At 42.6% G+C, this 27,599-nt stretch overlaps 1 protein-coding gene across 14 annotated transcripts in view; it reads left to right on the top strand.

Moving 5' to 3' along the window:
* Nucleotides 1–26,455, top strand: part of cep112 (centrosomal protein 112) — a 507,564-nt gene extending 481,109 nt beyond the window's left edge. For 12 of the 14 annotated variants that reach the window (XM_060901361.1, XM_060901366.1, XM_060901363.1 and 9 more), the window contains 3 exons: nucleotides 8,382–8,483; nucleotides 17,941–18,005; nucleotides 26,146–26,455. In XM_060901361.1, coding sequence (XP_060757344.1) covers nucleotides 8,382–8,483; nucleotides 17,941–18,005; nucleotides 26,146–26,149 — 171 coding nt within the window. In that variant the 3' untranslated portion in view covers nucleotides 26,150–26,455. Of the gene's footprint in view, nucleotides 1–8,381; nucleotides 8,484–17,940; nucleotides 18,010–26,145 lie in introns of those variants that run through there. The other 2 variants (XM_060901365.1, XM_060901362.1) reach the window with 2 other exon arrangements.
* Nucleotides 26,456–27,599: the final 1,144 nt, after the last annotated feature.

The raw sequence follows: 27,599 nt of genomic DNA, 5'->3' as shown, positions 1-27,599 counted from the left end.
CCTAGTCTGGATTCTTCTTCTTCTTGGTGCAATTGGCCTTATTTTGGGACAAAGAATTTTTTTCAAGCCATCATGCTTGATTCAAGTCGAGACCTGAAAATGCAGAGTTGATTTAAAGAGTTGGACTTTGTTTTTGTTTTGATCTTAGTCCAGATAACACTATAGGATCAATGATTTGGTCTTCATTTCCTCCATGTAAAAGTGTTCATTTTTAGCAATCTATGTATTTATACCCCTGCTCCGAAGGACGGGGGGTATACTGGTTTACCTCTGTCTGTCCGTCCGTCCGTATTTCCGTCCGTCCAGAACATCCTTTTTCTCAGCAACCACAAATCATAGCCACTTGGTACCAAATTTCAGCTTGGGGTTCTATACCGTGTATACCGTTTTCAGGTCTGTCGCACATCGACTTCCTGTTTACCGACTGAATGTATTTACAAAACATATAGCATGGATTTACAAAATATTTGTACACTTTTTTTTCAGCAACTGGGCAATTCCATGTAAATGTCAACCTCACCATGCAAAAATAAAGCAACATGTAATTCATCAAAACCACTCCCAAAGATATCACCTAGGCCTGTATTTTACAGATGTGAATAAGTTGAACCAATTTGTCACAAGAATCGTTCCCTTCGCCTTAATATGTCAGTCTTTCTTTCTTATAATGTAAAACCCAAGCTAAAATCAACTTTGATCATGTACAATTCTATATTATTGCCACAAGCTACAGAAATGTATGCTAAAATCCACAAAACAGTAAAACAATAGCCATCCTAAATATTATTTAAGAACTTTGATAGTTTTAGCTGATATTTAGAGAGTTTTTCAAAGGGTTATGGTGGTTAAATTGCTGATTTTCTAAACATACGCCATGTCTATTTCAGACGCGTCACATCCATAACGGAATTTCGTCACATCCATAACGCTGACTTTTCCTTCCGAAACTCTGCATGAAATACAAAATATTTTAAACAAAGATTTTTTAATATTCACCTTGGACCCCTCTATCAAATGGATATCTCCATTTCGACATTAGGTTTACAATTTCACAGAGTTTGATAAAAATGTACAGTCACCCAAGAAAAGTGATACTTTTTCTGTCACATCCATAACGCATCTTTTATTGGCATTTTCTGGCATGTCCGAGATGTACTATGGGAATTGTTCTTGTTCTGTCACTTCTCCAGTATGGTACAGCCTTAAAATATGCAACACCTGTTTAAATACTGGGAGACAATAAAACATGCACTGGGTCATTTGTTGGCATTTTGAGTTCAAGTGTCACGTCCGTAACGCTGGAATTGCTCAACTACAAATCACAGCTGCTTGATATTTGGTACCGAGCTTCAGCTTGGGGTTCTATACCGTTTTCAGGTCTGTCTCACATCAACTTCCTGTTTACCGACTGAATGTATTTACAAAACGTATAGCATGGATTTACAAAATTTTTGTACACTTTTTTCAGCAACTACAAATCACAACTGTTTGATATTTGGTACCGAGCTTCAGCTTGGGGTTCTATACCGTGTATACCGTTTTCAGGTCTGTCGCACATCGACTTCCTGTTTACTGACTGAATGTATTTACGAAACATATAGGGTGGATTTTGACACTATTTCAAGAAGCGAAATGCTATTTCAAAATGACTCTTTGCCAGGATGCTGTTTGAAATCCCTGAGGACAGACACTGCTCTTTACTTACTTGTGTCAGGGTTAATTATTTGTTGATGTCAACATTCATAATAAGTGTCCTGTTCCTTTGATTGCTTGCATTCTGATATAAGCGAAAGCGGGGGGATACATAAGTGAGCAGCAGTTGATCTTGTTTAACCTTGCTTTAACCCTGTCACATGTTCCACTATAGGGCTTGAGAATCATCCCACTGCATTACTTTGGGGGGGTCCATCTGATATAATGTCCTGTAAAAGCTATTTGTTTGCGTGCAGTGTTTACATCAATCAGGTCATGCAAATTTTGGTTTGGTTGTAACACTCTTAATGAGCGCTTAATAAAAAAAGAGGACTTTAAAGGAATAGTCCGCCGTACTTCCATAATGAAATATGCTCTTATCTGAATTGAGACGAGCTGCTCCGTACCTCTACGAGCTTTGCGCGACCTCCCAGTCAGTCAGACGCAGTCAGACGCGCTGTCACTCCTGTTAGCAATGTAGCTAGGCTCAGTATGGCCAATGGTATTTTTTGGGGCTGTAGTTAGATGCGACCAAACTCTTCCGCGTTTTTCCTGTTTACATAGGTTTATATGACCAGTGACATGAAACAAGTTCAGTTACACAAATTGAAACGTAGCGATTTTCTATGCTATGGAAAGTCCGCACTATGACAGGCGTACTAACACCTTCTGCGCGCTTCAACAGCGCATTGATACGGAGCTCAGATATCAATGCGCTGCCGAAGCGCGCAGAAGGTGTTAGTACGCCTGTCATTATAGTGCGGACTTTCCATAGCATAGAAAATCGCTACGGTTCAATTTGTGTAACTGAACTTGTTTCATATCACTGGTCATATAAACCTATGTAAACAGGAAAAACGCGGAAGAGTTTGGTCGCATCTAACTACAGCCCCAAAAAATACCATTGGCCATACTGAGCCTAGCTACATTGCTAACAGGAGTGACAGCGCGTCTGACTGCGTCTGACTGACTGGGAGGTCGCGCAAAGCTCGGAGAGGTACGGAGCAGCTCGTCTCAATTCAGATAAGAGCATATTTCATTATGGAAGTACGGTGGACTGTTCCTTTAAAGACGCAAAGCTGTGGCAGTATGAAATAAATTGGTCTCCTAATTTATTCTTCATGGTTCCTAATTGAGTCAACGTTGAATACTGTGGAAATAATTTGTGACATTCCCATTCCTACATGTACTCAGCACAGCTTTTTGTACTTAAAGTGGGTGATCCTGATGCAGGTTAAAAATGCACAAGATTTACTCTCAGCAATCACAAGGCAGATGTTGTTCAGCCTTCCTGCGTAGTTTTTGCCAAAGTTGTGTTCATACTTCGCCGGTTTTTGATTGCCCTGGACCCGAGTTTGCTTTAACTGATTGTTCTGGCTTTCTGTACTTAATCTTTCAGTATATAAATAGTGGATTGGGAGACTCTTCAAAGAGGGAGGCTACAAATATTCTTTTCTTGGTCCCAGGTCGGTGTAGATTGTGTCTTTGCTACATTGCCAGCACTCCTGCTTCCATCCTCCTCATGGTCAGGGTTGTGACATTAAGGGGAAACACACAAGATGATTCAGAAGGCAAAGAGAACCTTAAATATAAATTTATACACAAATGACCAACAGAAGTCTAGTTGCCGAATTGTATCTAAACAACGTGGCATTTTCCTGTGAGTCGCTCCTGTAAGACACCATATTCCAAAGCCCTGTACACCCCGATATAAGGAACCTGATACAACAAATAACACCACGAGTTGGCCTAGTGGTTAGCGTGTCCGCCTCTTGATCGGGAGATCGCGAGTTCTACTCGCGGTCAGGTCATACCAAAGACCATCATAAAAATGGTACCTACTGCCATCTGGCAAGGCATGATGCAATACAGATGCGAGTGGGGAGTCAAACTCTCGCGGTTACCAGAGGACTGGCCCCTCCACTGTAACCCTAGCTATGTAATAGGCGAGAGGCCGAAGGCTACGGAAACGGAGATCGGCGCCGCCCTATGCGCCACATGGCGTGGGAAGGACTTTTGATACAACGGTTAGTTCTGATCCACTAATTTGATTCCAAGAGTGCTTATATTTCACAATAATAGCACTGGGATAATTCACTCTGCTCATCCACATAAAGTTCCACTTCCTACCTCGAAACGGTTAGCGACACCATAACCAGACAACCGATATTTCTCAGGAATATAACTTTTGCCTTAAAATATAAAAGCTTGTCAGATGCAAATGGAAAGGAAGAAGGGACACAAATTTTACCAGAAGCACTTTTAACGGGAATGTATAAATCAACGTGAGCTAGTTATCCAGCTAGCTGATGGGCCATAAAGTGAGTGTGGCTTCTTTGGGATCAGAGCAAAACCAAACGTAACATTTGGCCATATTGCGTCCAAACTGTCACTTACTCAATATTGATTTCTGTTGTATAAAAGCAGTATTCGACAGCACCCAGCCGTGCTGATGTTCAAGTACGGCAGCACTCCCTTTCATGTGATATTGATTGATTACCTAATGATTGATCCTTCGTATCATTTAGGTATGATGCTCATATCTTATGCCTTAATTCTGGCATCTGAGTACAAACTTCAACTCGCTGTCCTGGAGCAGCATAGCACAGCGCTGGGAATACGCTCAGGCAGTCTTGTCCACCTGTGGCTCTCTGCACACAGCTGCTGAGGAGGAAGTTACTTCATTCTCTGCTAAGGCTTCTGACAAGTCCCTGGCCAGACAGCTTGAGCTAATAGAACTGTCCACAGTGGGCCTGCAGCCAGACACTCCGTGCAGTTCCATGGCTCTTTTCCTTGAGAGTCATCCAGCAGAACTGCTCTCTTACCCTACTGTTCTCTCACTCCTGATGCCTCTGCCTCCCAAATTCGGAGGCAGACAATCATGGAATGTCAAATCTGATTATCCGCTAGTCTGCCAGTACAGCACACACAACCTCGGCTGCTGTGGGCTGTGCAAGACAAGTTGTACTGGATTCCAGGATGTATAATTGTGTGTGTGTGGGGGGGGGGGGGGCACTGAGATGGAGATCGTTAAATGGAATGTTAGGGGTAATTTGATGCCATGGTACGGTAACGGTTCTTGGAGATGAAATGGCAATCCTAAGAAGTGTGTTGTGCAGGCTCTGCTGTAAAGTTTTGACACACGTGATACTGGGCCAACTTTGCTTGCTCTTTTTCCGTTTGGATAAAAATGGTTCTTTGCGGATCCCATTGCTTTACTGATGATCTCGTGTGTTTTTTTTTTTTTTTGTCGCAACTCTGAAATGAAGAGGAAAGAAGCAGGAGTGTTGGCTATATGGCAAAAACATCATCTACTACACACTGACCTCATACCAAGAAAAGACAATTTGTACTCGTCTTCTTTGAAGTACCTCCCAATCCATTCACTGTATTCTGAAAGATTAATTACTGAAATCCAGAACTCGGTTAAATCAAACCCGCACAGATGTTTTCCTCCCTTACGTACTGAAGGCATTTTCACAGTAACGTTTTACAAGCAGCGTTTTACAAGAATGCATGCATTCACACTTGCCATAAAATTTTCCTTACAAGGGTATGATGTACTAGCAGGTTACCCAGCGTTGCCCGGGTTTGGCGGCGGTGAAGCTTCGACATATTTTTTTTTTTTTTTAGTATGTGATGTATTAAAAACAAACTATTTTTAGCTTTATATTCTGTATTAGAGCAACACAAATATAAGCTATATACATTTCTCCTGGGAAAATATTTTCACTTTGTAGATTTTTACATTTCAGGTTCTGATAAATATGCTGTGTTTTTATAGTACCAGTCAAAAGTTTGGAAACACCTTCAAATTCGATGTTTTTGTTTTTTAAATTTTTTCCTACATTGTAAATTAATACTGAAGTCATCCAGACTATGCAGCAACACGTAAGGAATCATTTAGTAAACTTTAAAATGTTAATCAAACCAAAATATGTTTTAGATTTTAGATTTTTCAAAGTAGGCACCTTTTGCTTTGATTACAGCTTTGCACACTCTTGACATTCTGTCAGTCAGCTTCCTGATGTAATCACTCGAAATGGTTTTCCGACAGTCTTGAAGGAGTTCCCAGAGGTGCTGAGCACTCGTTGACTGCTTTGCCTTCACTCTGCGGTCCAACTCATCCCAAACCATCTCAATTGGGTTTAGATCAGGTGATTGTGGAGGCCACGTCATCTGACGAAGCACTCCATCACCCTCTTTCTTGGTCAAATAGCCCTTACATAGCCTAGAGGTGTGTTTTGGGTCATTGTCCTGTTGAAAGACAAATGATAGGCCCACTAAGCGCAAACCAGATGGGATGGCATGTCGCTGCAGAATGCTGTGGTAGCCATGCTGGTTAAGTGTGCCTTCGATTTTGAATAAATCGCCAACAGTGTCACCAGCAAAGCACCCCCATACCATCACACTTCCTCCTCCACACTTCACTGTGGGAACCACACGTAGGAACCATCCGCTCACCTTTTCTGCGTCTTCCAAAGACATGGCGATTGGAACCAAAAATCTCAAATTTGGACTCATCAGACCGAAGGACAGATTTCCACTGGTCTAATGTCCATTCCTTGTGTTCCTTGGCCCAAGCTATTCTCTTCCTCTTGTTGTTCTTCCTTAGAAGTGGCTTCTTTGCAGCAATTCGACCATAAAGTCCAGATTCACGCAGTCGTCTCTGAACAGTTGATGTTGAGATGTGTGTGCTACTTGAACTCTGTGAAGCATTTAGGTGGGCTCTTATCTGGGGTGCTGTTAACTTGCGGTTTCTGAGGCTGGTAACTCTGAACTTATCCTGTGCAACAGAGGTAACCCCAGGTCTTCCTTTCCTGGGGCGGTCCTGATGAGAACCAGTTTCATCATAACGTTTGATGGTCTTTGTGACTGCACCTGGGGATACTTTCAAAGTTCTTGAAATTTTTCGGACTGACTGACCTTCATTTCTTAAAGTAATGATGGACTGTCGTTTTTCTTGACTTAGTTGAGTAGTTCTTGGCATAATATGGATTAGAACAATACTCAAATAGGGCCATTCACTGTATACCAACTCTACCTCTTCACAACACAACTGATGGTCTCAAACACATTAAGAGGTCAAGAAATTAACTCTGGACAAGGCACAGCTGTAAGCTGAAAGCCATTCCAGGTGACTACCTCGTAAAGCTGACTGAGAAAATGCCAAGATGTGCAAAGCTGTCATCTAAGCAAAAGGTGCCTACTTTGAAGAATCTGAAATATAAAACATATTCTGGTTTGATTAACACTTTTTTGTTTACCAAATAATTCCATATATATTTCTTCATAATGTCGATGACTTTAGTATTAATCTACAATTCAGAAAATTTTAAAATAATGAAAAACCACTGAATTAGAGGGCGTTTCCAAACTTTTGACTGGTACTGTATATATATTAGAAAAAGGGTTTTAATAGTAATACAGTAGTCAGTGGGAAGGGTGGAGAGAAGATATCCACCAAGAAATGAAAGCTACTTTGTTGCTACATATTTCTTACTTCATCCAAACATCCACCAGCCAATTTGGTGAAGATCCGTCAAGAAATGGTGATGTTCACCCAAGACAAACAAAACTCTAAACATCCACCACCCTGGGGCCCAAATATGGAATTTCTGAGTTCTGTCAAATTGCGGCTATCTCCTGTACCTACGTGTCAAGTTTAGTGAAGATCTGTCGAGAGTTTGTGTTGATAAATGTAACGTGAAAGGCATTGAGGGAGGGGGTGGGTGGATGTTGTGGCCCCCATGGACCTCCCTGGGGCCCGTACATGAATTCTGCTTATATCTGCAAAATTTCGGGTCATCCCCGGACCTACTTGCCAAATTTGGTGAAAATCTGTCGAGAAATGGTGACGTTAGCTCAAGATAAACCAACAAACTTCGCTGCTTATTATATAAGCCTAGGTCACAACCGGACGTACGGTTTTTTGGCCGTGCGATTTTTGTCGTTTCCCAAATCGCTGCGTTTTTTTTGTTCGTGGAGAAAGACGCACGTTGGCCGTAAGTTTGTCTTGCAACCTGAAAAAAACTTAAGCGCCCGTAGAGTTTGTTTGACATGACAAAGAACCTCTGCGGCCAGTCTGTGGCTCGAAAATCAGCACGTCACACGCGCGCCCTCCGTGCGTTTCACGCATGCCGTCTGTGCGTTTCTTGCGTTTTTTGCACGTAGACCGGCCGTAGGAGCACGTACAGCCGGTTGTGACCTAGGCGATAGATAATGTCTATGGATCTGATTAAATTTATATTTCAGACAATTGAGACTCCAGAGGTTTTTTGTTTTTTGTTGTTGTTGTTTTTTTTTGGGGGGGGGTTGTTTTTTGTTTTTTTTGTTGTTTTTTTGTCTCTGCTTACACAGCACCTGCATGCTGGTGATTAGCTTATAAATAACCACATGCCAAATACATACCAATCATCAGACCAAGACTTTCTTCTTCGAATTCTGATTTCAGGAATTCTTCCCATTGTGCAAAAATGTTAAATCAGCTGCCTCAATAATATGAGTGTGTTTTTCATGTCCGCTTCTGTTCAGAAAAAAAAAGATGATGATCTGCGGAGAGGTTAAATGTGAACAGGTCGTTTCTCAGAGCCATATCCATATCCACAGTGCAGTGTGCTGCAGCCTAGTGGGGACACTGTTATGGAGCTTATAGACATCTAACACTTTCTCTCCACCAAACCCAATAGATCACACACATCCGCCAGGAGTACGAGTTAAAGATTAAAGGCCTGATGCCTGCTGAGCTCAGGCAGGAGCTGGAGGACACCATCACCTCTCTCAAGTCACAGGCAAGCAGCAGACCCACACATCTCCTCAAACAGTCACTCTTACATTTTCTTTTAAAGGGGAACCGAAGTCATTTTTAAACTTGCTTTGTTTCTTAATTAACGTGTTATTCAATTACGTTTTCGGTTTTAGTAACCTTATATCGTGACTCGTGTTGGCATATTATATTACACTTATCGGCCTTTTCGGTTTTTAGCCATGTTGAACGTAGTCCGTACGGTCCACGGCAGGCATCGCTTATCCGTGCGGTCTTCACGAGACTTGTGCGAGACTTCAAACGTGAAGTGTCAGCACCGCCATTTTGAAAATTGTTTACACAGCGGCCAGATCGCCATATCATTCCAATTTAGATTAATTTCGAGATTTGCCAGCTTCGTCAGTGATGGAGATTATTCCATACGACTTATTTGGTGATCCTCGTAGATTTTGTCTGCGGGACGATTTTATTTGGTGATCCTCGTAGATTGTGTCTGCGGGACGATTTTTGGTGATCCTCGTGGAAGAGCGCGCTTTATGTGATCCTCGTAGATTTTGTCTGCAGGACGATTTTTGGTGATCCTCGTAGATTTTGTCTGCGGGACGATTTTATTTGGTGATCCTCGTAGATTGTGTCTGCGGGACGATTTTTGGTGATCCTCGTGGAAGAGCCACGGGAAGAGCGCGCTTTATGAGTTAAACCCATAATAATAATTAATCTCGAGGCTGATTCCTTTTTTGAACTTTATTTCGTTTTATTATTTTATTTCTACTATTGTTTAATTCTTATTATTTTTCTTCCCCAATTATTTTATGTAATTTTATTTTCTATTGTTTACTGTTCTGCTTTTACTTCTGTAAAGCACATTGAACTGCCACTGTGTATGAAATGTGCTATATAAATAAACTTGCCTTGCCTTCGAACCATTGGTTAAATGAAGAAAAAAAACGCTTTCGGACACTAGTCCATCGCGCTGGTATTTACGTCATTACTGTCACACAATTAAAACGTGCCAGATCAGGCGGCTGGTGGGTTTTCAAAATATTATTATACTGAGCGCATTTCCCACATTAATCAATACAAAGTACCTGCATCTTTCAGTTTTTTTTTTTTTGAATCAAGGCTGAATACTTTCTTCTTTGCCGCTGCCTTTTATTAAATCAAATTTGAGACTTTTAATTCGATTTCTTTCAGCGTGACCACAATGCATGATGGGATATATTGCTTTGGTTAGTGACCATCAGTTGTATGCTACTTTTCCTGATGCATTGTGGGATACTTTGAGCGCACTGTATAGGGTGTAAATAATCCTCACAAAGGGTTCGGACAGCACTACAAAATGGCGTCCTCGCTATATAGTGCGTAGGGAGCGATTTCGGACACGGGGAAAATTTCCGGCTTGATTACGTCGGCATTCGACGGATGGCGCGCGCGTTTTTGGACAACGTTGGCAGACGTTGGTCACTTTGATTTCCGCTGTACGTTTACGATGTCTCGTACAGGTCTCGGCGAATCTCGTTTACGGCCATTGCTTTGACATACGGACTGATATATTACATAGCGCATTTCAAACACTCATAACTTGCTATAGCAGTGACAAAAGAGCTGTCGGAAATGCGTTCCTACGGTATATTTAATAAAATGAGAGAAATAGAATTTTGATGATTAAAAAAAATTTGCCTTCAGTTCTCCTTTAATGCTCGCTATTGTGTGATGGTAGTTTGGTTTAAAAGGATAGTTCGGGATTTTTGACATGAATCTGTATGGCATCCCCATCAATAGTGTCGTGCAAACACACTGACTTACCCCTGACAGCATCCTGTGAGTCCAGTTCTTGTCCAGTTTTGGTCCAGACGAAAGTAGTCCGGCAAGTTTGTTGGGGTCACGAAAGTAAAACGTTTTTCGTCTCAAAACAGTACGTGTTCGAAAGAGTGATATATTTGCATCACAAAACCGTTGCCAAATAAAAAGTCAGACCTCGAAATCGCTTGGCACTATTTTCTCTCCCTCGGTATCACTGCGCGCTGCCGCCAGCTGACAGCCACGGCTGTTTCATTCATTGTTTTAGTGATGGGAATTTCGGCTCTTTTGGCTCTTCTTACTATAAGAAGCCGGCTCTTTCGGCTCCCAAACGGCTCCTGAGATTTTATTTTTGATTTAATTGCTGCAATTAACTAGTTAATTAATTACATTATTATTTATATTTTATCAATAGGATGTTTTCCATTTTATTTTTTAGTTTTTGTAGCCATTGTAAAGCTTTGTAAAGTATAGCAGTGTAACAATGTTCTAGCTATAGAAATAAAACTTACTTACCAATTAATAAATTATTTTCTCACAAACATAATGCAAAACTGTGTTATATTACCAATATAAAATACACAGAAGACATCAACTGTTTATCCTTTATGGCTTTATTTCACACTCGACCTTGAACAAAATGCCACAAAATAAATTATGAAGTATAAATCAGGCCTAAGAAACTATGAAGCAAAGTTGGAAATTATTTTAACAAACACAGAACAATGTGCAACAAAACATGTGGCGCCTTGAGCGCACGTAAAAAGAGAAAAAAGTGCCGCACTCTGCTCCACCAGTAATGAGAAGCCGCTGGAACAGCAAATCTGCTCCTGTTATAATGACTGCTGTCTCGTTGTATACCGCAGATTAATCTGGCCATGCCAAGGCGGTCGCCGACCGAACCTGTCAATTTATGAGCGACGATTTATATCATAAGCTTTAGGAATTCACGGCAACAAAACAATGATCATGGTTGTCAAATAGACAATCATCCTTCAGCTGAGCTAAACTCTCTCTGTCTCTCTCTCTCTCTCTCTGAGGCACCTAAGGACAAAAAACTGATTCGGTTCCCCAACTCGGCTCCCACCGAAGAGCCGGCTCCCGTCGTTCACTTCAAAGAGCCGGCTCTTTGAACCGGATCGTTCGCGACCGACACATCACTACATTGTTTACTGCTAGCAAAGTTAGCGACAACATGTCTGACTACGACGGTGAAATGTGTGCGGAGATTCAGCCACATCTTTGTTGCTACAGCCTGGATAGTCGCAAGTGCGCACCATTTTCACAAATATATTATTGTATAGGTTATAGAAGGTGATAAATTTGTCGCTGTTCTTGCTCTCAAATTAGCTCGTTAGCGCCGCTGATCTGAACTCCTAATCACTGCCAAACAATGGGAAAGGTGTTGATTCCTGCGCAGATGTCAACATGACAGCGCGCAGTGATACCGAGGGAGAGAAAATAGTGCCAAGCGATTTCGAGGTCTGACTTTTTATTTGGCAACGGTTTTGTGATGCAAATATATCACTCTTTTGAACACGTACCGTTTTGAGACGAAAAGCGTTTTACTTTCGTGACCCCAACAAACTTGCCGGACTACTTTCGTCTGGACCAAAACTGGACAAGAACTGGACTCACAGGATGCTGTCAGTGTGTTTGCACGACACTATTGATGGGGATGCCATACAGATTCATGTCAAAAATCCCGAACTATCCCTTTAAGATGTTTGTGATGAAAAACGTGCTTGTTTTTATGAATAGATGGCCAAAGTTTCCTTCTTTAGTGAAACACAGTAAACCTTTTTCTGTCCAACTTTAAACCTTATGAGCTCTCTTTGGTCCTTTTATGTCACTTTTTATCCTTCTAATTACCACTCTGAAATGTCATCACATTCGTTTCGTTTGTCTGACATCATGGACTCGTCCTGCGCGCTCTGTGCCACACCACAACTGCTCACTCTCAGCTGTTTCTTTACAAAGAGGCAAAACCCTGCAGCTTTGAACTGGAGTGTCTCTTGTTTATATGGTTCTTCAGAGGACGAGTGTTGGGGGGAAGCTATCAAGTAGTGCGAGTTCTTCTGTAGACATGGATCTAATTTGGCCGTGGGGCTTTGAAGTGCCAGGCCTGATTCATCTTCCCTCGTGCGCAATTTATACCCAGCAACCACATTAATACTGGCTTCAAGGGCTCCGGCCAAACGCTTATTACTTACACCGGACCTCGCTCCGCCTGCATCTGTGTTGAGGGGGGAAAAAAGCCCTCTGTTTTCACTGGCAGAGGGTGAGGCCCCTGTGAAAACCAGTAAATACAGTACGTCCAACCGAAATTTTTACTTTCCCTTCTGCTCCTGTTCGACGATCAGATATGTTTAGCTCCCTCAAATATGTCAAGCATTACAAACGTGTTTATCCGTCTAAACCCAAGTGGAATCAAGCCACTAGTGTCCTAGTCAGAGAAGTGTTAAAAACAAAAACAATCAGGCAAACGGTAAAGAAAGCATCATAAAGCATGTACTTTGTTAGGATGAAAATAATTCCGATTAGATGAAGTCAGCTGCACTATGACGATGCCGGGAAGAGTCTTTTGCTTTAAAAGACCTTAACATTTGCCCTCTTTGTATCTTGATTTTTTTTAAACAACCTCACTCCTGCCTGCTCCCGACGGAATTCCTTCCACAGTTATTTTGTTGTTCTTTCAAGATAAATAAAGTTTAAGTAATACTCTTGGCCTACAGTAGGGTTAATTCTGTTTTGACCAGCACATTGTGAACGAGCGCCGAGCTACAGGTTACGCATCCTTATCCAAGCCCACTCAGAATTCAGAGTCAGTTCAGCGGTGCGTCAGCTCCGGTCTCATTTTCAGATGCTCCTTAAATTGTGCAATACGATGCAGATTTATTATTTTGCACATTTACAACCCCGATTCCAAAAAAGTTGGGACAAAGTACAAATTGTAAATAAAAACGGAATGCAATGATGTGGAAGTTTCAAAATTCCATATTTTATTCAGAATAGAACATAGATGACATATCAAATGTTTAAACTGAGAAAATGTATCATTTAAAGAGAAAAATTAGGTGATTTTTAAATTTCATGACAACAACACATCTCAAAAAAGTTGGGACAAGGCCATGTTTCCCACTGTGAGACATCCCCTTTTCTCTTTACAACAGTCTGTAAACGTCTGGGGACTGAGGAGACAAGTTGCTCAAGTTTAGGGATAGGAATGTTAACCCATTCTTGTCTAATGTAGGATTCTAGTTGCTCAACTGTCTTAGGTCTTTTTTGTCGTATCTTCCGTTTTATGATGCGCCAAATGTTTTCTATGGGTGAAAGATCTGGACTGCAGGCTGGCCAGTTCAGTACCCGGACCCTTCTTCTACGCAGCCATGATGCTGTAATTGATGCAGTATGTGGTTTGGCATTGTCATGTTGGAAAATGCAAGGTCTTCCCTGAAAGAGACGTTGTCTGGATGGGAACATATGTTGCTCTAGAACCTGGATATACCTTTCAGCATTGATGGTGTCTTTCCAGATGTGTAAGCTGCCCATGCCACACGCACTAATGCAACCCCGTACCATCAGAGGTGCAGGCTTCTGAACTGAGCGCTGATAACAACTTGGGTCGTCCTTCTCCTCTTTAGTCCGAATGACACGGCGTCCCTGATTTCCATAAAGAACTTCAAATTTTGATTCGTCTGACCACAGAACAGTTTTCCACTTTGCCACAGTCCATTTTAAATGAGCCTTGGCCCAGAGAAGACGTCTGCGCTTCTGGATCATGTTTAGATACGGCTTCTTCTTTGAACTATAGAGTTTTAGCTGGCAACGGCGGATGGCACGGTGAATTGTGTTCACAGATAATGTTCTCTGGAAATATTCCTGAGCCCATTTTGTGATTTCCAATACAGAAGCATGCCTGTATGTGATGCAGTGCCATCCAAGGGCCCGAAGATCACGGGCACCCAGTATGGTTTTCCGGCCTTGACCCTTACGCACAGAGATTCTTCCAGATTCTCTGAATCTTTTGATGATATTATGCACTGTAGATGATGATATGTTCAAACTCTCTGCAATTTTACACTGTCGAACTCCTTTCTGATATTGCTCCACTATTTGTCGGCGCAGAATTAGGGGGATTGGTGATCCTCTTCCCATCTTTACTTCTGAGATCCGCTGCCACTCCAAGATGCTCTTTTTATACCCAGTCATGTTAATGACCTATTGCCAATTGACCTAATGAGTTGCAGTTTGGTCCTCCAGCTGTTCCTTTTATGTACCTTTAACTTTTCCAGCCTCTTATTGCCCCTGTCCCAACTTTTTTGAGATGTGTTGCTGTCATGAAATTTCAAATGAGCCAATATTTGGCATGAAATTTCAAAATGTCTCACTTTCGACATTTGATATGTTGTCTATGTTCTATTGTGAATACAATATCAGTTTTTGAGATTTGTAAATTATTGCATTCCGTTTTTATTTACAATTTGTACTTTGTCCCAACTTTTTTGGAAACGGGGTTGTATTACACTGATTGATTTACTTTCGGCTTTCGTAGCATAGCCTAATAAAGCATTAAAGGGGACACGTTATACCCCTTTTCCACAAGTTGGCACAGTTTCCTGAGGTCTGTGACATGGTTTGGTCAAAATACCACAAGGGTAAAACCCCACACGTCCATCTAAAGGCCTCTGCATGCTCTTGCAACAAGGCTTTCGCAGATAGCTTTTCGCAGACAGTTGTAATTTATCGTTGAGCGGGGAGTAATAGGCGTGCGCAATGTTATTCACCGCTACAACGAAAGGGGGCGCGAAGTCGCGAAATCGCTAGGAGTAGTTGGTGGGTGTGGTTAGTGGAGTGTTTATCCTCCGGTTACTTATAATGACTAGAACTGGAGTCGTATAGATGTCCGTACTTCCTCACTTCCTCGATCAACCGCTCTTCGTGCTGCTCCATCTTCGCTCGTGTTTTTAAAAATGGCGGTCGTGAAAACAAAACAAACCGGGAAAGTAGGGAAGCGGAAGTGCGTGTACAGCGGATGTAGAGTGGACCAATCAGAGCCCTCTTGTCTGCGACGCTGTCTGCGAGGCTTCTGCGGTGGTCACAATTTTTGAGAGGTGCGCGCAGAGCGTCTGTGAAGGTGGGGGGCTACGACGCTATCTGTGAGGACTGGGTTGTCAGCATAAATTGGCCTTAAGTCTGTCAAAACGGCCGATTTGAGTGCCTGTTCCTTTAAATGATGATAAGCCACCGCTCACCCCACCCCCTTCTTCTGCCAGCCAGTCAGGCAGCACTTTCCTCATGAATATTCATTCACAAAGGCAGTTCTCAAGCCATGAGTGGAGAGACTCAGATGAAGGGGCGGTGCCATTTTAACGAGCTCCTTTTGTGACACAGAAAGAGGAGCCAAATCTGAACAGCTTGTTGAAGCACGTTTTCGGAAATAGGCAGAACAAAAGAGCCTGACCGGGTCGGCTTATTTCAGAGTTGGTCGGCTCCAGATATCCAAGTATATTTTATTCACATTCACTGGATATGAGCAATCGCGTGTTCTGATTGGTTACTCTACTACTAAGCTATCAGCTCATATACCGTGAGTAGAGAAAAACAAAATGGCGGCGCGTGCTGCTGAACCAACCGAGGACGAAAGAAAAACTCTACTCGAAAACAAAACCACAAAAGATGCAAAAAAAAAAAGTATTTGATGATAAAACATCTCATCTCATTATCTCTAGCCGCTTTATCCTTCTACAGGGTCGCAGGCGAGCTGGAGCCTATCCCAGCTGACTACGGGCGAAAGGCGGGGTACACCCTGGACAAGTCGCCAGGTCATCACAGGGCTGACACATAGACACAGACAACCATTCACACATCTTCACATTCACACCTACGGTCAATTTAGAGTCACCAGTTAACCTAACCTGCATGTCTTTGGACTGTGGGGGAAACCAGAGCACCCGGAGGAAACCCACGCGGACACGGGGAGAACATGCAAACTCCACACAGAAAGGCCCTCGCCGGCCCCGGGGCTCGAACCCGGACCTTCTTGTTGTGAAGCGACAGCGCTAACCACTACGCCACCGTGCCGCCCATGATAAAACGTATCATTTTTATTTTTCAAGAATTATTATTATTATAGCATTTCTTACAAACTGCTACTGTCGTTTCATCGGTTTGGTAAGCAGAAATGATTTTGTTGGACGTTTTGAATAAATTTATCAAATTTGCAAAAAGGGTGGCACGGTGGTGTAGTGGTTAGCGCTGTCGCCTCACAGCAAGAAGGTCCGGGTTTGAGCCCCGGGGCCGGTGAGGGCCTTTCTGTGCGGAGTTTGCATGTTCTCCCCGTGTCCGCGTGGGTTTCCTCCGGGTGCTCCGGTTTCCCCCACAGTCCAAAGACATGCAGGTTAGGTTAACTGGTGACTCTAAATCGACCGTAGGTGTGAATGTGAAGATGTGTGAATGGTTGTCTGTGTCTATGTGTCAGCCCTGTGATGACCTGGCGACTTGTCCAGGGTGTACCCCGCCTTTCGCCCATAGTCAGCTGGGATAGGCTCCAGCTTGCCTGCGACCCTGTAGAACAGGATAAAGCAGCTAGAGATAATGAGATGAGATGAGAATTTGCAAAAAATAAAAATGCTCTGTTTCTCAAAATCCGGTGAATGTGGATAGAATAAAAAATTTATTCCACTCACTCTCGCCGTACACAGCTTATAGCCAACTTGGCGCTAAACGCATCGTCGGCTGTCAGCTCATGTACGACACGATTTCGTGGAATAACCGTTAAGTGTGTGCACAAGCACTGAAAAAGTGTTTTTCATAATATGTCCCCTGCTGTATACGGCCGTCAACTGAAGGACAGTTTAACGCATTCTTTGCTGCAGTGTCTTGAAAGGTTTTGTTTTGTCTCTACAGTTAGTGCTCGTGTAACACCTTGGAGTCTAGCCATTTTGACTAGTCTCTTGAAGCGCATGGGTTTAATGCAAACCGAAATAACTCAAACAAGTACTATTATGTAATAAATTCTGTTCATAAAATAAATCCATTATAAAGGCGTCAGTGAAATTTTGCACAACTGTCTGCAGAAAGTTTCAGTGCTACTTGTTTAAACATTATAATTCCTTATATTTAAAAAAAAAAGTGTACGCATGCATAGCTGCTGTAACACTAGACCCGGTTTGATGTCTCCTGCGGAGTGTGTTCATCTCCGGCACGACCTGGGAAAAATAATCCCGGGCACTCTTTTAAAGTACAGGCAAAGTTAAGAGGAGACTTGCACTTTAAAGGTCAGGTTCATGAGAAAAAGGACTCCTGAGAGAGCATGCTGTGCTGTCAAAGAGAGCTGATCTACTGCAGTATAGTGTGTGTGCATACTTCTAGCTGATGTACTGGCTGATGTATGTTGTAGGAGAAAGGAAATTAGTTTCTCAGTAGTTTCTGTTCATTCGCCCTTTAAAAGCGAGGGCAGCTGTTATCTCATTAAGAAGGGCACAAGCGAAGGGAACAAAGTCGGCACAAGTTTGAGGATTGTAGGTGTGACTGATAAATAAATGAATAAATACATCATACTTTTGAGTGCTTTTAAAAGTCGTACGATGTGTGGAAGCAGTGGAATGCGTCTCGATTTTTTTTTTTTACGACATTTGAGATGCTGTTAACTCAAAAGTGTGTGTGTGTGTTGGCTGCAGGTCAGTTTCCTCCAGAAGAAAGCGTGTGTTTTACAGGAGGACTTGGATGCCTGCCGCAGCAGGAGGTGAGAGATCCATTTTACTGCAGTTATACACACACGTACACATGATTAATTCTCATTTACGCGCCAGTATTTGACAATGGAGCACACACATGTCGCTTACGTATACATTCATTCATAAAAACCACCAACAGCGACATACTGTATACACCTTTTTATTCATCAAAAGCAGGGCTTTGAACCAGAATTTTTTTCCTATTGGTTCGTTCCGAACAGAAACGGAATTTTAACGTTTCCGGTTTTGGGTTCCACCATTAAATAGACGTTCCCGAACCGGTTAGAACAAAAAAATTTCGTTCCCGGAACAGTTAATTACGTTCCCTGTCAGCTGTTTAACAAATGGCTATAAAATTATGTCTCTGTCTCATCCAGCTTAAGCCAAATGTAGGCTAATTCTATTACAACCTTCATTAAATAAGACAAGAAATAATTCAAAACAATTATTATTTCAAATGTTGGCGATTTGGATTCTCAGTATGTCTTCCCATCTACACAAACAGAAAAAGTGCCAAAAATGAAAGAGAATTCGTTTAGTGTGTTACCAAAGGCTAGTCAGGCCCTATGCATTGATAGGCTAACAGAGGTTAACGTCATTTAATGTTCGCGAGCCTCTCATTAACGTGGACAAATATATTGATATCGTGTTTGAAATTGACGTTTTCGAATAACGACAGACTGCAATATTTACCTCTTATTTAAGATGTGGAGACGTGATAGTAGTCCACCCTCCCGCTCTCTCCATTCAGTCAGCGAATGTCACACAGGAAGTGAACCCCAGCGGGTCATAGAAACTTGCGCAGGAGAAGAATGACTTTTTTATTTGTAGGCTACGGAAACTTTGAGGAACGAAATAAAAACCGGTATTAACCGGTTACCATTTATTTTAATAAGCGTTTCTGTTCTGGAGCATAAAAAATAATAAAGTTTCTAGTTTCGTTTCTGTTCCATGTGAAATAGAAAAAGTTCCCGGTTTTCGTTTTCGTTCCTTGAACCGGTTCAAAGCCCTGATCAAAAGGGGTGTTCACACGGCAACTTTTACTCCGGTGTAGCACCGGGGCTGCCCCGGTAGAGCGTTCACACGGTACAAAGTTATACCGGTGTAGCCCCTGAAAGCTGCTTAAACCGGTGCAAATCTAACCCTGCTCGGGAGGTGGTTTAAGAAATTTACTCCGGAGTAAATGCTAGTTTGCGGGGCAGCACCGATATAAAATGGGACGTCTGAACGCTACAGGGGTAGACTCGCTACGCGTGAGGAGAGTTGATTACATAAGGGCATTGCATAATTTGCATCCTGGTATTTTTGCGCTTCCAAAATGGTGAATATCAACAACAACAACAGAACTGCGTGTCTTCCAGTGTTGCCAGATTGGGCGGTTTTAAGTGCATTTTGGCGGATTTGAACATATTTTGGGCTGGAAAACGTCAGCAGTATCTGGCAACACTGGTGTCTTCATCCACGTTGTTTTCCCGGCGCTTGGTGATGCCATGACAATCGGGAAAAGGAAGTACATTTTCACACATGCGCATATTTCATTTCCGCATTATTACTATCGTATAGCACGGTCGCAAAAACTGCCGTGTGAACGCAAGTGGGGCTGCACCGGTGCTAACACGCTTCTCTCTAGTAAGCAGGTTTGTGACGTGTGAACGCTCCACAAAATTTACACCGGTGTAAGATATATCACAACAAAATACATCGGTGCAGCATCGATGCAAATATGTGCCGTGTGAACACCCCTTAACTTTTAGCTTAACTGGCCACTGTGATGTCATCGCGGGCGGGTCGTCCATAGAAACATGCTGTATGATTAGAATATTTATTTGCCAATAGGGGATAGGGATTTGACAAATTTGAGATCTTAGATTCCTGGGTAGGGCAGTGACTTTTGTCAAAACAGCAACTTGTGCAGTGTAAGCTTTATTGTCTCGCTAGCATGTTCGTTTTTGCTCAGCTTGCGATTGTACGCTTGCTGTAGGAGTAAAGTTAACAGCTCATTACACATTACGCCTCGAGGAGTGCTTTCTCATTTTTATCAAGGCAGCTTTTTAATGCCAGGTGTCCCTGCAGTCCCGTGTACACGAAGCTTTGTAAAACTTATTTGATTATATACAGTGTTTACATGTCTCATGAGAATAATAATAATAATTTGACAATCCAGTACAGCCATTGGACCGTATTGGATAAATGTGTATTTATAGAGCGGTTTTCATGCATGCAGTAGCTCAATAGTGCTGTACAATCAAGTAAAGGAATTTCAATAATACAAAAAAAAAAAGGCAAAATAAAATTTACAAAGTAATAACTTTATAAACCCAAATAGAAAATGAAATGAATGTATAAATACACAAAACAAGCACCAAAAGAAAATTAAAATCAAATCTAACACTATGTCTAACACAAAAGTTTGTCTTGACCATCGCTCTTCTATGTTTGTTGAACACCCCATTCCAGATTTAGTCCCACTTTGCCGTTATAATAACCTCCACTCTTCTGGGAAGGTTTTCCATGAGATTTTGAAGCGTAGCTGTGGGGATTTGCGATCATTCAGCTATAAGAACATTAGAGATGTCAGGTGAGGAGGTTTGGGGCACGGTCAGCATTCCAGTTCATCCCATGCCCCTTTTCCACCAAAGCAGTTCCAGGGCTGGTTCGGGGCCAGTGCTTAATTTGGAACCGGGTTTTCTGTTTCCACTGACAAAGAACTGGCTCTGGGGCCAGAAAAACCGGTTCCAGGCTAGCACCAACTCTCTGCTGGGCCAGAGGAAAGAACCGCTTACGTCAGCGGGGGGGCGGAGTTGTTAAGACCAACAACAATAACAAGACCACGAAAGATCGCCATTTTTAAGTGACGAGAAGCAGCAGCTGTACAAACGCGAAGTCATCCATTATTATTATTGTTGTTGTTGCTGCTGCTTCTTCCGTGTTGTTTTTGCTTCGATATTCGCGCCAAGGTTTATGCAAACGTAGCGACGTAACTGACGTATACAGTGACGTAATGACGTGGCTTCCCTTAGCACCGCGAGCTATGGAAAAGCAAACTGGCTCTCAGCTGGCTCGCAAGTTGAACGAGTTGTGAACCAGCACCAGCACTGGCCCCGAACCAGCCCTGGAACTGATTTGGTGGAAAAGGGGTACCAGAGGTGTTCAGTGGGGTTGAGATTAGGGCTCTGTGCACACTATTAAAGTTCTTCTACACCAGGGGTGTCCAAACTGATCCATAAAGGGCCATGTGGCTGCAGGTTTTCATTCCAGCCATGCAGCAGCACACCTGACTTGGCTCATTCAATCAACTGAACTGTCTTCACACAGTCAAATACAGTACTTGCAGCCACACCCACCCTTGATTAAAGGGTGGGTGTGTCAGTTGATTGAATAAGCCAAATCAGGTGTGCTGCTGCATGGCTGGAATGAAAACCTGCAGCCACACGGCCCTTTATGGATCAGTTTGGACACCCCTGCTCTACAGCAACCGTAGCAAACCATGTCTTCATGGAGCTCGCTTTGTGCACAGGGGCGTTGTCGTGCTGGAACAGTTTGGGGCCTTTTAATTCTAATGAAGGGAAATTGTAATTCTACAGCATCCAAAGAAATTCTGAACAGTTGTGTGCATCGAACTTTATGGCAACAGTTTGGGGAAGAACCACATATGGGAGAGATGGTCAGGTGTCCACGAAATCTCGGCCATAAACTGTAGGATGAACAATGAAGTCTTTGTGATGAAAAGTTATAGTTTTACATTTGCAGACTGTGCCAGGCAAAAGTATGGACACACCTTCTAAAAGTCACTTCATGTCTTAAAGTAATGATGGATGTCGTTTCTCTTTACTTAGTTGAGCGGCTTTGGACATGATATGGATTACTACAGTTGTGGAATAGGGCTGTTTACTGTATGTTTATTGTTTACTGTTTGATCTCAAACACATTAAGAAGGCAAGAAATTGCACTAATTAGCTTTTAACGAGGCACCTGTTAATTGAAAAGCATTCTTACCTCATGAAGCTGGGTAAGATGATGCCAATAGTGTACAAAGCGTCATCAAGGTAAACGCTGGCTACTTTGGAGAATCTAAAAGATGAAACACATTTTTTAAAACACTTTTTTTTTTTGTTTACCACACAATTCTATCTGCAGTACTGTGCAAAAGTCTTAGGCACATGTAAAGAAATGCTGTCGACCAAAGATCAAATCAAAGTCCTTCCTGCACCATTCATGGCGTGTTTGGCGGCGCCGATCTCCGTTTCCGTAGCCCTCGGCCTCTCGGCTATATTACATAGCTAGGGTTACAGTGGGGGGCGGTCCTCTGGTAATCGCAAGAGTTTGACTCCCCACTTGCATCTGTATTGCAGCGTGCCTTGCAGTAGGCACCATTTTTATGCTGGTCTTTGGTATGACCCGACCGTGAGTAGAACTCGCGATCTCCCGAACAAGAGACGGACACCACTAGGTTAACCACTAGGCCACTCGCCGGTCAACCAGTAGACCAAAAATGGCTTAAAAACAATGAAATTAAATGTTTAAACGTTAAAAATAATACCGTAAACAGTAAGCCATAATAAATGAAACAAGGTCAGTATTTGATGTGAGACGACCCTTTGCTTTAAAAAAAATAGTCGTTTCAGGTCCAATGAGTGCAGTTTGATAAGGGAATGAGCTGTAGGTTTTCCTGAGCGTCTTGCAGACCCAGTCACAGTTCTTCTGGACGCTTTGTCACTTCTTAATTTTGCACCAAAACCCAGTAGCCTTCATCATGTGTTTAATCTGAAAAGTGCTCTCTTATGTAATATGCTGCTCAGATACAAACTTTTTTTTTTTCTGTAACATTTAATGTCGTGGGCGGCACGGTGGTGTAGTGGTTAGCGCTGTCGCCTCACAGCAAGAAGGTCCTGGGTTCGAGCCCCATGGCCGGCGAGGGCCTTTCTGTGCGGAGTTTGCATGTTCTCCCCGTGTCCGCGTGGGTTTCCTCCGGGTGCTCCGGTTTCCCCCACAGTCCAAAGACATGCAGGTTAGGTTAACTGGTGACTCTAAATTGAGCGTAGGTGTGAATGTGAGTGTGAATGGTTGTCTGTGTCTATGTGTCAGCCCTGTGATGACCTGGCGACTTGTCCAGGGTGTATCCCGCCTTTCGCCCGTAGTCAGCTGGGATAGGCTCCAGCTTGCCTGCGACCCTGTAGAAGGATAAAGCGGCTAGAGATAATGAGATGAGATGAGATTTAATGTCGTGCTGAAAAACAAATGTTTGGAAGTCTAAAATGTTTTTGTACCGACTCGATAATGTAGAAGTCATAAAACTAAAATCGATAAAGTTTGCATGGGAAAAAAAAGGGTGCGTAAGACTTTTGCACCGTACTGTATGTTCCATATGGTTTTTCATAGTTGTGACGTCTTCAGTGTTGTTCTACACTGGAGAAAATAGTCAAGATACAGAAAAACCTATGAATGAGTAGGTGTGTCCAAACTTTTGGCTGCTACTGTATGTTTATACGAGCATGTAAACACAAAGTGGGTGTGTCCTAAACTGGAAGGGTTTATTTATTTATTTATTTTCTTATGTACACTACCGTTCAAAAGTTTGGGGTCACTTTGAAATGTCCTTATTTTTGAAAGAAAAGCACTGTTCTTTTCAATGAAGATCACTTTAAACTAATCAGAAATACACTCTATACATTGCTAATGTGGTAAATGACTATTCTAGCTGCAAATGTATGGTTTTTGGTGCAGTATCTACATAGGTGTATAGACCCTTTTCACTCACGTGACCTTCATAAACGCGACCGCCATTTTGGACATGAAGAAATAACGGTTTATGGCACAGACCCTTTCGGTTCTCACTCATCTATCTGCTACAATGACTGCTTAGACTGCAACAATAATCCCTAACACACATTTAAGTATCCGTCGTAAAGACGTGAAACTCGTCGAGTGACGAGTGTGTTCATTGATAAGCTAACACAATCTAAAAGTAGACATACCATCACACTGCCCTGGCGCTGTGTACAGTTTACCTTCTATGGTTTGTGCACTCACTATTTGCCATTACTTTCTCCAACCCAGTGTTCGAACTATGCCGATATTTTCGGGGGGTCCCTTTTTTTTCCCTGGGGGGGGGGGCTTGCGCTTGTCTCAGAGCGCGGATCTCCAAACACATGAGAAGCCTATCTTACGCACATATCACGCGGACTCCACACCTCCACACACGCATCGCGTCTGAAGTCATAACTCATCAGGGGAAATCGTGTCCGCATTGGCATGTTCAAAAAACAACCTCGCGTCAACAATGGTACCACACGCAAGAAAAAAAAAACAGTCAGGCTACTCAACACATCTGATCCACAGCAGCACCAAAGCGTCACTGGAAATCATGTCAGCAACCAATCTTCCATTTCAACACGCGTCAACAAACAAATGGCACCACAAACATGAACGAATCGGCCAGGCTACCGATTCCAAACCCACAGCAGACGAATAATTAAATGCATCTTACCTTAAAGCAGAATCGACCACAAAGGAAGTGTGTTGGCACTGTTGGCACATTTCCTTTCTACTAGTTTGTGTCCCCAACCTGGCAGCAGCAGTCGTTGTCATATCGGTTTATTTTATCTTTGATGTAAACACAACACTTCGGATATGCAAATGCTTCCCGTTACACACGATTGCTATGTCAATAAACATCATTTTGCCGATATTTTAGAGACCGTCCATCTTCTCCGTCGGTCAGCATCTGTCGGGATCCGATAAAATGATAAATCTTGCCTTGTGTGTTGATGGTGACTACATCCAGGTGCACAACAATATAATGGCATGATGGAAGTCTTGCTGAAAGTAAAAACTTTCTTTGATGGCTATATTCCTTTCGATGCTTCGCCGTCGTTCCTCGTTGTTGGCTGTGGTAGACTACTGGTAGTTCATGTCCAAAATGGCGGCCGCGTTTGTCGTGACGTCACGTGGGATGGGTCTATAGAGGCCCATTTCCAGCAACTCTCACTCCAGTGTTCTAATGGTACAATGTGTTTGCTCATTGCCTCAGAAGGCTAATGGATGATTAGAAAACCCTTGTACAATCATGTTAGCACAGCTGAAAACAGTTTCGCTCTTTAGAGAAGCTATAAAACTGACCTTCCTTTGAGCAGATTGAGTTTCTGGAGCATCACATTTGTGGGGTCGATTAAATGCTCAAAATGGCCAGAAAAATGTCTCGACTATATTTTCTATTCATTTTACAACTTATGGTGGTAAATAAAAGTGTGACTTTTCATGGAAAACACAAAATTGTCTGGGTGACCCCAAACTTTTGAACGGTAGTGTATATACAGTATAATCCCTGGAAACACTGTCAGTATGATTTGAGAATTCTGGCTCTGACTGTTCTTCCGCTGATGACTCTGAAGCGATGTGATTTTTCAACTCGTTTCATCATGACGTGGCTTTTGTGAAAGAAATCACTGGACTTTGTCCTGCTCTAGAATAATCGTGAGTTGTTTCTATACGTGTTGCATTATCACTGCACTGTACTGTAGATTGTACGTTACATTCGAAGTGGCTTTAAAAAGTCTTAAGTGTTCGGTTTAATTGTAGAATACCTGCAGAGAGACACACGCACTACTTTTTACAACATACATTCCTTGTTCAGGGCCTCCAGGAGCCCAGGTGTAAAAAGGTCATTGTGATGATCAGGAGGAAAAAAAAGCTGCAGCATTTTTTTGAACTGCTGATTGATTGACACGTCTTCGTTTTCTTTAATTGTCGTTCTTTCTGTGTTTGAAGAGGGATCTTGACTATTCAAATATTGGTCGACTTGAATAGAGCACCTAAAGGGAGAGACAAAACAGAACAGAGAGGTAAAGGAAAGGAAAGGAAAGGCAGGACATGGATGTGATCCGAGAACAAAACAAAAAAAAAAGTCAATGATTTACTCCCTGACCATTAAAATGTGCAAGGCAGCACCTTTGTGTCTTTAGTGGACCAAATCCTCCTGCTGTGTTAAGTGCTCGTGTTGAGTGCCATCTGTCAAGAAGAATGTACGTCACTCCACCCTTTTAGTGTCAACTTCCTCCCCGTGCCCACCTGACCTGCCGCTCACAGCCCTAAACAACCATGTGACGCCTTCTCTCTCTGTCTCTCTCTCTCTCTCTCTCTCTCTCTCAGGTAATGAAGGACATGTAATATTCAGCATTGAAGATTTCACGCCAAACATCCTCACGCACACCATTCATGTTTTGGACCATGACTTGCTTTCATGTTTTGTGTGTCATGTCTGAATTTTACAACTTTCTTTCTATATGTATTTATGCACCGAGCCATCATATTTATTTCCATTTTTGAAAACAAACGAGTTCTGCATAATGCGGCATGCTGTTTATTCATCACAACAAATGGTACATACTGTTTGTTTGGCCCTGTTTACTTGATTTATGAAAGCAAAAAAGTGTCGCATTCCAATTTGTTTTCATTTTAATAAATGCATTTTTTTTCTATCGAACGCTGCGTTTCTCGTCTTTCTCACATCCTCTTCTTTCATGTTCAGTTCAAAAACCTCAAATTACTTTTCTGCCCTGCTTGTTTATGACATTTTCAAATTTTACCTTTTTTCCCCTCAGTGCCATCAGTAACAGTAAATTCTGTGTATCCATCACTGCTTTTTTTGATCTGCGTTCAGCTAACCGTCAGTCATTATTTGGTCTTTTGCCATTTAACTGGTGGAATAAGAATGCAAGTGCAGAAGGCGTGTGGCTAAGCTTCCAGGTAATAATATTAAGAAGAAGAAGAAGAATAGGGCAGCAATGCTGTGCTTAGCATTGCTGTCTTACAACTCCAGGATCCTTGGGTTGCTGCCTGTGTGGAATGTTCTCCATTGCCTCTTTTCCACCAAATCAGTTCCAGGGCTGGTTCGGGGCTGGTGCTGGTTCACAACTCGTTCAACTTGCGAGCCAGCTGAGAACCAGTTTGCTTTTCCATAGCTCACGGTGCTAAGGGAAGCCACGTCATTACGTCGCTGTATATGTCAGTTACATCGCTATGTTTGCATAAACCTTGGCGCGAATATCGAAGCAAAAACAACGCGGAAGAAGCAACAGCAACAATAATAATAATGGATGACTTCGCGTTTGTACAGCTGCTGCTTCTCGTCGCTTAAAAATGGCGATCTTTCGCGGTCTTGTTATTGTTGTTGGTCTTAACAACTCCGCCCCCCCGCTGACGTAAGCGGTTCTTTCCTCTGGCCCAGCAGAGAGTTGGTGCTAGCCTGGAACCGGTTTTTCTGGCCCCAGAGCCAGTTCTTTGTCAGTGGAAACAGAAAACCCGGTTCCAAACTAAGCACTGGCCCCGAACCAGCCCTGGAACTGCTTTGGTGGAAAAGGGGCACATGTGTTCTCCAACGGTTCCCTTCAGTTTCCTCCTACCTCTCTAAAACATGCCAGTAGGTGGATTGCGTACTCTAAATTGCTCTTATGTGTGAAAGATTTTGTGAATGTGTGTGTGTACGTGAGCATGCATCCCATCCATGCTGTATTCTTGTCTCGCTCCCAGGATAGGTTCTGGATCCACCAGTACCCTCACCAGCATAAAGAGGTTAGATGATGGATAACGATAACAATGATCAT

This window comes from Neoarius graeffei, chromosome 20 (assembly GCF_027579695.1).
Source record: "Neoarius graeffei isolate fNeoGra1 chromosome 20, fNeoGra1.pri, whole genome shotgun sequence".
Taxonomy (NCBI): domain Eukaryota; kingdom Metazoa; phylum Chordata; class Actinopteri; order Siluriformes; family Ariidae; genus Neoarius; species Neoarius graeffei.
This window is presented reverse-complemented; position numbering and strand designations above follow the sequence as displayed.